At 32.1% G+C, this 12,345-nt stretch overlaps 1 protein-coding gene across 1 annotated transcript; it reads left to right on the forward strand.

The window, feature by feature from the left end:
- The first annotated feature begins 6,574 nt into the window (after positions 1–6,574).
- On the forward strand, positions 6,575–8,762 carry LOC117925649 (AAA-ATPase At5g57480-like). Its single transcript, XM_034844715.1, is given in 2 exon segments — positions 6,575–7,660; positions 7,663–8,762. Coding segments are annotated over 2 exon segments (1,542 nt in total). The 5' UTR covers positions 6,575–6,918; the 3' UTR covers positions 8,463–8,762.
- The last annotated feature ends 3,583 nt before the right edge of the window (positions 8,763–12,345 follow it).

Below are 12,345 nucleotides of genomic sequence, written 5' to 3' on the forward strand. Positions count from 1 at the left end.
GAATTGTTTTTAAAACGTTTTGAGTTTTAATAAAATTGAAATAGCAATTTGCATATTATCAAATGAAGAGAAAACGTTGATATTTATGTTTTTCCAAAATACAAAGTAAAAAATCGCTTCAAAAGGTATGAGACTCATATTTAAAAATTATATCTGAATAGCTTTTAAAAAAAATGTATTTGATATTCTGATGTTGGTTTTACAATTTAAAAAATTCTCTCAAACAAGACTTAATACACGTTATAAATTTATCACTTAATAATTTAAATTTTTATCATGTTAGTTCGATGATAAGGTATATTTTCCTTATTCATTGCGCTAATTACAAATTAAAGAAAGTTTTCATGAAACCAAGCGTTACAATCTTAAGTTAATTTAATATTCATTATTAATCCATTAATTTAAGTATTTGAACCAAATTGATAGTTTAACATACTCAAACAACCTTTTTTTATTATTTTCTTTTTATCTTTCTAGCTTTTTCCTCAAGTTTAGCCACTTCACCATTTACACAAGTACATATATGATAAACAATCCATTTAAAGGTGAAAAAATAATTGATCCTAAAGCTATGGAGAGAAATGTTGGTGCAACAAAGTGTAGCTTTGAGTTGTCATAACCTCAAGTGAAGACAACACTCCTTCACGATAAAGGGGTTTTTAAAAAATAAAAATAAAATAAATAATTAATAAATAAATAAATAAAATGGGAAATGTCATGAAGGAATCAAGAAGCAAGGTTCATAGAATTTAATATGTGAGATCCAAAGATCTCTTTTCACTAATTAAAATGGCTTCTTAGACAATGGCACATGAGAAGTGATTCCTTTATTATGCTTATTGTCTAGAAGTACAACAATGATGATTGGAGCTTATTTTAAGATGCCTAGAAGGAGATTATAAATGTGTGGTTCCGGACTACTCTTAACACAAGATTGAGCTATCAAGATATTTCTAGGATTGGGGTGAGTGTAAGGTGTGGACGGTTGAAATTTTGGACCCTACCAATTTTATTGTCTTATGTATTTATATTCAAAATGTCATCTTAATAATTGAATCTATGAACAAATGACTTTTGAACACATAAACCAAAATATAAAGGTATGAAACTTCAATGTATCACAAAATGAATCAAATTGAATGCACTATTGAAATTTACGATATTTTATGTTGTACTTGAACAGAAATTCTTGACAATTATCTAATATGTCATACATGTTTTTATGATTGTTTTAAAGTTGTGAGAGTTTATGAACTCGAAACAATTGATATTTTTATGAGTGAAAACAATGATATAAAAATCGATCTCCAATATGAAATAAGAAAGTCCAACTACTATTAAATTAATATATCACGACAGGGATATGATGTCTCTTATATCAGTTATGGAAAAAGTTCATGTCACTTGTAAGGAATGATTCTTCTAATATATGTGGATTCATTTTTGAATCATAAGAACCGATAACTTTAGAATGAATGACATTTACAAAAATTTTATAATAAATCTATTTATCAATACTATACCTTACCCTAATAGCAATGTGAGTAATCGTGATGGCAAGTGATCAATATGAAAGCAAATTTGTAAGTATTATACGAACAAGAGAACTTGAATAATTTCATTAGAAATATTAGATCTTCTAAATTTAGTAAAAACAAAATATGAATGTGATAAATCGTAGGCAATTTTTTACTATACTACTCTTCTCAATGGGACAAAAATGAAAATGGCAATCTAGCTAATGGACAATCAACGCTCTCCTCTCCTTCATATCTCATAAATTATTCCTTTTGGAAGGCCATGTGCAGTATAAATGATCGGCAACCAATCCACCATGTACATTGTATTTAGGCCATGAAATAAATCAAAGTTGACCCAATGTCCTATTCAATCCAAGTCGAAGTCTTGTAAGCTTTTGTCCTCAATATGTATTGAATTTGAATCTTCTTATTCTAATAAATTTTAATAAAATTATATTTTTTATCAAATGGAGAGGTTCTCTCTTCTTTGCATTATTCATTAATTCTCCTCACATAAGATTACTTAATATTTTTATATAATGTATTTGGCAATATTATATATATATAAATAATTTTTTAAATTTGTTAAAAGTAAAATTAAACCAGGTGGTACAAGTTGACATTAGGAAATTCTTACACATCCTTCACATTTCATGGGGAAGAAATTATAAAAATGATAAACCCTATCAACTGAAGTCACAAATTCCACCCTAAGAACCAACCATATTTCAACTAGGCCTTAATAATATCAATTGTACTTGAATTATTAAATAATCATAGTAGGTAATAATATCACCACTCTCATGATTATCATAGAACTTTACATAAGATTTTGACTTCTACCATTCTTAAAGGGTATGTTAGTATTATTAATTTTTATGGATGTAGTTGTAGGATAAATAGTCAAAATTTGATGGAATATCACAAATTAAACCATTCAAATTTTGTCGAGAAATTCTTATATTGGGCCCACCTTGTCTCCAATAATTTTTTTTTAAGGGAATGGAAATAAATTTAAATAATCTAGAATGGGTTAGGAAGAAGCGACTTTTTCCAAACCCGACCCATTGTCATCCTCATCGAGACATAAGAATCAAGCTCTTAAGGCTTTAATTAACATCAAGCTAACATCCATGGGAAAAAAGTTGAATACATAACCAGGGTAAACTCACAATGTACCGCCAATTCAACAAACAAAAAGTTCCAAAAGAAAACCCCAGAAGAGGGGACAAACAAATACTTAAAACCCAGTTCACAGCAGATGTGAAAGGTGGGGGAAACCATTATGCCCAGTTCCTCACGTAAACCAGACACATCTCAGAATTCCATTGTGCATATTGCACCCCACTGTTTGGTTTTACGTGAATGTGAATTCGTACTATGACACAGAGGGAGAGAGAGAGAGAGAGAGAGAGAAATATCATAGTAGGATTGTCTTCTATTGTGTTGTTGTTCTAAATCTAAACTGTGTTGTTGTGGGGTTACCTTTACTTACGGACTGAGCTTTACTTGCAAGTTGAGTAGTTTTGAGGGGCATGCAGACCATGATATGATGCGAAGTGCGAAGTGGGTCAGAGAGAGATAGACACAAACCCAAAAAGGATTCTCTCCAAAGATCAATTGTTTTTTTATTTTTTTGTTTGCCAAGAGAGAAAAAGAAAGAAAAATATTTAGCGAAGATGGTGTTTTTTTTTCCTTTGGGGAATGAGCCACGGGACGCAAGAAAACAAAACAAAATGGATGAGAGAATAGAGGTTGATTCTTATCACTTGTCAACACTATCTCTCAAGTCTCACCCTTTCTCTTTCTCCTTTCTCCTTTCTTTTGTTTTCTTTCCCTATTTTCCACGTCCTCCTCTCTCCGATGGACTGCTTCTTCCACTCTCTCTATTCCCACGCGCCTTGCACCACATTTTTTTTTTCAATTTTTTTTCTTTCTTTGGCCATGTTTTGATTTTTTGTTTTTTTTTTTTAAGTTAATGTAAGGTTCGTTTGGTAGGTGAGAATCAAATGGAAATAGAAATGAAAATGAAATCAATTATTCATGTATAATATGACATACATGAGAAAAATCAAAATTTTTTAAATTAAAAATATGTTTTCATTTAGAGGAGAAGGACTTCTCAATTGGGAAATTAAATAAAATTTTCATTCTTTTTTCATATTTGAGGATTCCAATTTAAAGTTTTTTTACTTTTTTTTTGGAAAAAAAAGTTATATTTTCCAAAAAAAAAAATCATTTTAAGATATAATTTTTCTAAAGTGTTACCTTCTTTTAGATATTATTTTAAATATAAAAATATTGAACTACTATTTTTTTAAAAAAAAATAAATTTGAAGAATTTGGATTCAATATCCATATTGTACTCTTTAACATCCTTAACACCCTCTGACATGTATGACCTTATATCCGTACATAAAGAAATATTTTATAGGAACAATGCCAAAAAAATTTTATCAAATCAAATTCTGATATCATATTAAAATATCAATTTTTCTAAAAGTTTTAAGTTTATAAGATTTAAACTTTAACATGATATATGCAAAATACTTTTAGGAAAACTAAAACCAATAAAAATTGGATAACTTTACTTAAAAATAATTTTTAACAATAGAAATTACTTTTAAAAAAAACAAAATTATTGAATCATTTCTCGTTTAGGCTCCAACTTCTAGAACAAAAAAAATATTCCAACTTTACTTTAAATTAATTTTATTTTATATTTCACCTTTAGAAGATAAAGATGTTGCACGTGACCCACGTCTCAACTTCTTTTTTCTTACTCCCAATTTAGTTAAAAAAAGTAATATATATTTCAAATAAACAACTAAAAAAGTGGAACATGGACCACCATGCTTCATTGCTAGTATCAAATATAATTTAATTTTTTATTTTATTTTTGAAGCCCCATGCCTAGTTTTTAATTTTTTTTTTCTTTTTTTTAATAATGAATAGACCATAATGGATTATGAAAGTTATTCTACTTTAAAATTTCTTATTGTGGTCAAAATTAGGTAGAATGTACATTTGGCTTGCTTGGACACAAGCTAAGTGGGTCCTCCTTATTCCAATTTTTTTTTTTTTTTTTCCTTTCGTATATTTTATTATTTACATATCTCATCTCTTGCCATGCTTCCAAATGGATCCACCTGCAAAATCCATTTGAAATAATGGGAATATAGGTAATGCATGAGTAGACGACCGGCTTTAGCTTCCATGCAACTTTGATAACCATTTTTTAAAATAAGCCCACATCAAGTACACAAAGAAAATATTTTTAAATTTTCCCAATTTATTAATAAATTATAAATTTATAGATTGGTTTGAGGATTGGGTTTTTTTTTTTTCAATCCAATTCAAAATTTAACACTTGGGATTACTTTGGTGGAAGGATATGCTTTAAATTTTCCTTTTTGGCTATGGAATTTAAAATATTTCTATGTCATATCTCGTGTAGTATGTAACTAGGGGAATTGGTTTTAAAAAGAGTTGCACTATTTCAACTTTTTTTAAAAAAAAATTAGTGTAAATCATTTATGACCTATAAATGAAAATAAGTATTTATGGTATGCTAAGAAAATGTGATAAAATATTAGGATTTTTTTGATAATTACTTTTTAAAACAATTTTTTATTTTATAGAATAAAAAAATAAGAAAATAAAAAATTAGGAGTCTGTTTAAGAACTGTTTTTTAAAACAGCTTTTTATTCTCTATAATAAAAATCATGTTTAATAAGCAAAAACTGTTTTTTTTTTCAAATAACATCTTTTAGTTATTTTTTATTATTTTTATTTATTTTTTAAGGATTAATTTAAAAAATAATTATACAAATATGTAGAATGATTAAAAATAAAATATTACATATAAAAATTATTTTTAAAAAATACTTACAAATATTTTAAAAACCTGTTAAAACATTTTAAGCTTTTAATTAGATTTTTGTTTTATAAAAATCAAAAACAATTTTTAAAAATTGTTTTCAAAAACTATTTTTAAAAATTATTTTCGAAAACTATTTTTCAAAATCATTTTCGAAAACGGTCATCGAATAAATCTTAAAATACTGTTTTCTAATTTCCATTATTAAAAATGAAAAAAAATAAACCCTAAAAGATTATTTTCTATTTTTTATTCTTAAAAATAATAAATAGTATATTTTTAGATAATATTAGAAGAAGAAGAAGGTGAATGAGATTTTTGTTTATTTTTTAATTTTGAATTTTGAAGAATTAATTGGAGGCCATTGGAGAAGAAGTGGGCGTAGCAGCTCAATTAAAACTACTGTAGTAGTTGCAACGGTTTAATGGTAATCATAAATACCCACCCACTTAAAAAATAATGGGATTTTATTTAGTGGTTTAATTTAATATAAAAAGGGAAAAAATGAATCATAAAAAAAAAAATGTAATTAAAGGGTCTGTCTGAGACGATTCAGACACGCAAAGAAGACAGGCGTTTCTGCACAGAGCCCATCATAACAAACCTATATTGATGGGGTTTGTACATGTAAATGAATAAAGGGTCAGCCCCATTATCCCATTAGGAGTAAGACACCTGGTTGTGGGGCTTAACACCCCTAGTTTTCAGCCTCTAAAATCTGCCCTAAATCCAAGAAATGTAGAGCTGAATCATCACCAAATCTTCCCTTATACTGCCCCATAAATCCCCATTTCAAATCTTCCCTTCTCTTCTCTTCTCTACTCTCCTCCACTAAATATTTTCTATGCATTATTATTGGGTTTTTTATAAAATGATAAATTCGGGGTTGGGGGCAATATTTAGAGGTCAGTACCCAGCAGTAAAAACCCTACTATCTTATTCCTTGTCCCTTTCCAAGATCTTGAAATATCATCACTCTCATTTCACAATCTCAGTCCTTCATGGCAGCCAGCAATCTTGTTCAAATCTTCCATAATAGTGTACAGACCCTTTTTTTTTTTTTTCATTTAAAAATAAAGAAAGGCAAAAACCCCCTGTAAATCACCAAGTCCAAAGTCCCCATCTCTTAAAACGCAAATAAAAGGGCCCCATATCTGATCTCTTCCCAACTCAAAACTCCAAAAACCCTTTTTGTTTTTTCCCCACCCTTCCGTTCTTGGTTTTTCTTCTACTTATAAGTTATATCCCCACACCCCAATCAACCCACCACCCAAGCCTCCCATTCCCATCTCTCCCCATTTTCCATTTTTCTTTTGGGCTTTTTTGGCTTTGAATTCCTTTATTTTTCCCACTTCCCACAAGCTCTCCCTCTCTCTCTCCCACTGCTTTCTCTATTTTTTCTATCAAACAATCCAAGCCCATCTCCCTTGGATTGAAAGAGATGTGCTTGTTTCTTCATCTTTGGTGTTAATCTTTTTGCTTTTGTTGGAACTTTTTGTTTTTGAGGAAGGGAGAGAATGAAGGAGTTTTGGTCGTCTCTTGCGTCCCTTCTGGGGGTGCTGGCCTTCTGCCAGAGCATCCTCCACGCCGTGTTCCCGCCGGAGCTCCGGTTTGCAGCGCTGAAGCTCTTCAAACGCCTCTTCAACTGCTCCTCCTACTGTTACTTCGATATCACTGAAATCGATGGCGTCAACACCAACGAGCTCTACAACGCTGTCCAGCTCTACCTGAGCTCCTCCGCCTCCATCACCGGCAGCAGGCTGAGCCTCACCCGGGCCTTGAATTCCTCGTCCACCACCTTCGGCCTCTCCAACAACGACTCCCTAGTGGACACCTTCAACGGGGTCTCCGTCCTCTGGGAGCACGTCGTGACGCAGCGGCAGTCACAGACCTTCTCGTGGCGGCCGCTGCCGGAGGAGAAGCGGGGGTTCACTCTGCGAATCAAGAAGGGGGACAAGCACCTCATCCTCAACTCCTACCTCGACTACATCACTGAGAAGGCCAACGATATCAGGAGAAAAAACCAGGAGAGGTTCCTGTACACCAACTCCCGCGGCGGATCTCTGGATTCCAGGGGCCACCCGTGGGAGTCGGTGCCGTTCAAGCATCCGAGCACGTTCGACACCTTGGCTATGGATCCCACCACAAAAAAGGAGATCATGGACGATCTCAGAGACTTTTCAAACGGCCAGACATTCTACCAGAAGACCGGCCGCGCCTGGAAGAGAGGTTACCTCCTGTACGGACCTCCCGGCACCGGAAATCCAGTATGATCGCCGCCATGGCCAATTTTCTCGGCTACGACGTGTACGATCTGGAATTGACGGAGGTGCACACCAATTCCGAGCTGCGGAAGCTCCTGATGAAAACCAGTTCCAAATCCATAATCGTGATCGAGGACATCGACTGCTCCATCAACCTCGGCAACAGGAAGAAGAGCAATTCGGGCGGGAGGCAGGGCTACGACGGCACCCCCCATGAAATGCGCGGTGGAGGCGGCGCCGGCGCCGGCGAGGATGGTGTGAACTCGATCACGCTCTCCGGCCTCCTGAACTTCACTGATGGACTGTGGTCGTGCTGCGGGAGCGAGAGGATTTTCGTGTTCACCACCAACCACATTGAGAAGCTCGACCCGGCATTGCTCCGGAGCGGCCGGATGGACATGCACATATTCATGAGCTACTGCACCTTCCCGGCATTGAAGATTCTGCTCCAGAATTACCTGGGGTTCAGCGAACCCGACATGGGGTTGCAGATAATGGAGGAGATAGAAGCAGTAATAGACAAAGCCCAGATGACTCCGGCGGATATCAGTGAACTGCTGATAAAGAACCGGCGGCACAAAGACAAAGCCTTGAGCGAGCTGCTGGAGGCATTGAGGAACATGGCGGAGAGGCGGAAGAAGGAGAATTGGAGGAGTGCAAGGGAGAAGAATTCAACAGAAGTGGAAGAGGAAGAGCAGGAGAAGAGGGCTCTGGAGAATCCCAAACAAGGGTGTGATGAGGAGTTTGAGGAAAGCTGCAAGAAAGAAGAAGATGATGATGAAGAGAAGCTAAACTGATAATCTGATAATATCCATATCGATTGGTACTTAATTTTTTTTCCTTTCTTTTTTTGGGTTTATGGGTCTTTGGTTTAATTTATTTTTGGTGAAGAGAGAGAGAGAGATAGAGATGAGAGAACACAGACAGACATACTGCTGTTTGGAGTACCAAATCCCAAAGCTTTGCTGGTGAAAAAAATGAACTTTTTTTTTAAAGCGATACACTTTTCTCATTTCATTTTATTATGTGAGGGTATATGTATATGATATCTATGTTGGGTTTTGGTTCAATAATAAAATTAATACCATATGATGATATGAGAATGAGAGAGAGGTGAAATGCATGTGGGCTGTTTTGGCAATATGGGAGGGCCAATTTTTTTTCTTCCCCTTCAAATGGTATTTTTGGGGTCCAAAAATGAGGCATATAATGTTGGGTGTCACATGGTGGTGCCAAGAAGAGAGAGAGAGATCACCCGTATTAACAGTAGTATGAACATCCCTATGTAATTAAATGAAACCTGGTAACTGGATGGGGGAAGTGAGCAGTGGGAGCACCTGGGGTGCACATGCAGGAGTCCTTGTCTTGATGGACTAATGGGAATTTACAACATAGTTTGGGGCTTCCCCACTTTCCTGTTCAATGAAATGTTTAGTGCATTGGGAAAACATGCCCATCCACCCTCTATTCTTTCCTTCCTCTTTTCTCTTTGTTTGGAAAAAAATACCACCCCTTTTTGCCTTTCCTTTCGTAATGGTTTTTTTTGGGTTGAAATACTTGTTCCGTACACATTTTAAAAAGTACAAGTCAACATGAGATGTTATCTTAAATCAAATTTTATTATTTTTATATTTTAATCTTGTTATTTATTTTCTCACCTAACAATCTAAAATTTAGTGTACTTTCTATTGTCGGTATGAAAAGCTCCGTGGTTATTTTTTGTATTACAATTCATTTCTTGATTCTTGGTGATTTTAAAACACATTTATATGAGTAAGAGAAGTTTATATATGTATATTATCAAGAATTTGTTCACTTCTTAGACGTTTTTTTCATTAGGTTCTATAAGATTGCGATGTTAAACAAACAAATAATTCTTGTCAGCCCAAATAAACTCTTCCACCGATGTCAACTGGTATTTCTAATACGGTTTTTGTAACTTGTTTTTAGTCATCTAGATATATGATAAAGTCGTAGACTTTTAGCTTGATTCTTCTAGGTGCAAACAACTTTATTAAGTAGATGCATTTTAAAATCATAATTATCCTTCGAATCTAAAGTGGATAATTTTTAAATCATGAGCATCTTTCGAATCTGAAGTGGACAATTGTTACACGATTGAGAATGGATTGATAATTTTAAATTTTTGCTAAAATGTTATTATATATCAAATAATAGGTCAATCTTTTCTTTGCCAATATCATCATCTAATTTCATTTGGGTATATGAGAAATAATAATACTTTCATTTGGGATTTTATTTTTATCACTTTTAACCTTAATTCTGACCCACATTCAGTCTTCTCTCATTCTTTTGGGTTTTAACAATCATTTATGTGATAAAATGGGCTAAAAAAAATTATGACATCAATGAACCTATCCAAAATACAAAATTTATTTTAATCAAGAATGGATTGCTTCTCTCTTGACATGTCATTTTCAGGCTACAAAATTCTTTGCAATGAATGATGGCCAACCTCAATCAAACTAGTGACCACATTTCTCTTTCCATTTTATTTTCCACTGAAAACAAACAGGGCCAAAAGTTTTCTGGGGGCATGTTACCATAGAAGGATGCGGTGGAAATTGAAAAAGAAAAAAACTTTCTCACTTTTTCTTGAGGGTGCCCAAGAAGTTCAAAAAACTTTTTGTAAGAAACTAAGGGCAGGGCTCAATGGATAGGGTTAAAGAGGCAATGGATAGAGAAAAGATACAATAAAGAAAAGGAAACAACTCAACAACCACACAGATTTTATGTTGGGAAAAGAAGGGATTGTGGGAAAAGCAAAGTTAGAATGTCTACTCTTATAATGAGAAAAAGTTGACATAATTTTTTGGTTGATTTTGGTCATGAGTTGTAAAGGCAAATTGCTATATAGACTTGGCCTACATGATGATAGCAACATCAACCATAAGAACAACTCCACCCTCTTAATTTTCTCATGGAAACCATGTGTTTGTGAGGAGCATGAAATTTTAGACCGACTTGGCTTGCTTGCATGAAACCAAATTTTTAAAATAGAAAATAGTGGGCTTTTAGGGATAAGGAATCAAGGTGAAAACTTTGACTATTCTTAACTATGTTTAAAGTCATGAATAGATAAGCCTACCAACCTTATGGTATCAAATTAGGTTGGTGAGAAAGTAATATTAGGGTCACTTTTGACTTATCACATTGAATGATTAGTTATTAGAAAATTTAAGAGAAAATGTGAGGGAAAAGAAAGAAATAGAAAAAATAGAATGAAAGAAAAGTACAATAAAATAACAAACAAATTTAAAATTAATAAATTACATTTTTTTTTCAGTGTAAAGATTAAACAATTTAAATATGTATAAATTTTAAATATATTTGATTTTATTTAATATTTTTCACGATGAAACCAAATATGAGAAATCATTTTCCTTCGTATTTTTCTTTCTTTTTTTAATATCTTCTAAGAACCAAACACTGTCTTTATGTTCAGGTTAGACTATAATACCAAAAAGAATTCTTTTTAATACTTATTAAAAAGACACTATCAATCCAATGATGTCACATATAATTTGGATTTCATTATGTTGTACCTTATATATGGTCTTATCATTTTATATCTTGATCTTATTTCTTTAGATCATATTCTCATTTTTTTTTTTATACTTTGATCTCATATATTTATACGTTCAGTTAATGATTCAGACTTTATCATTCATTTTGAATAATCCAAATTAAAAGTTTGGTACGTATCAACTCGCTATCTTAGATTTTTTTTTTTTTTAATGTTTTAGTTATACATTAATTATGCATGATTAATTTAAATATAGTCCTGTTTCATGTCTTTAACAAAGTTTGTTATCTCTATTAAAATGAATGGTATATAAAAAAAATAACATTTCCTAAAATCGAAAATTTAGCACTTAATGATTTGATGTGACTTGATTGCATTTGGGTTTTGCTCAATTTGTTGTTTAAATTTTTCTACTTAATTTACTCCTTTAATTATTAAGGTGTTTGATAAAACTTGCCAAAATTTTTCAGAAGAAAAAGACAAGCTTTTAGCAACATGGATAAAGATGAAATATTTGACTAATCTTTGGACATGGATATAAATATGTATGAATATGAATTTATGTGACCTTCTAGTATTAAATGAGGTTGATTAGAAGGTACTAAGAAAGTCTCTACTTGTGACATATTATGTCATATTTATCACATAGAATGATGATGTTGACACTTTATATGTTATATTTTTGCTCATACAATAGTACTATATTAATTATTATCTAGAACAATCTTTATGATGCAGCATAGAAAATAAAATATTCATGGAGTTTTGTGCATGATTAATTTAAGTATTATTGTGTTTCATAACTGATCTATTGCTATATTAAAAAGTAAGGTTGATTAATTGGATACCAAAAAAGTGGGTTATAACTCACTAATTTGAAAAATTATAGAAAAAAAAAAAAAAAAAAAAAAAAAAAAAAAAAGCTCCAATTTTATAAATAGGTTTATTTTCAACAATTTTAGAATATTTTAAATACATATATTTTTTCATAAGTCAAATAATTATCTCTTGAAATGACTCTTTTACTTATCATGTCATAAGTTAGATAATTAGTTCTGAGTTTTTTAACAATGAACCTAATTTAGGATTTTTTTTTTCTTTCCAAAAACAAAGATCCTTAAGAATATTGAAAA

This window comes from Vitis riparia, chromosome 11, assembly GCF_004353265.1.
Source record: "Vitis riparia cultivar Riparia Gloire de Montpellier isolate 1030 chromosome 11, EGFV_Vit.rip_1.0, whole genome shotgun sequence".
In the NCBI taxonomy this organism is placed as follows: Eukaryota; Viridiplantae; Streptophyta; class Magnoliopsida; order Vitales; family Vitaceae; genus Vitis; species Vitis riparia.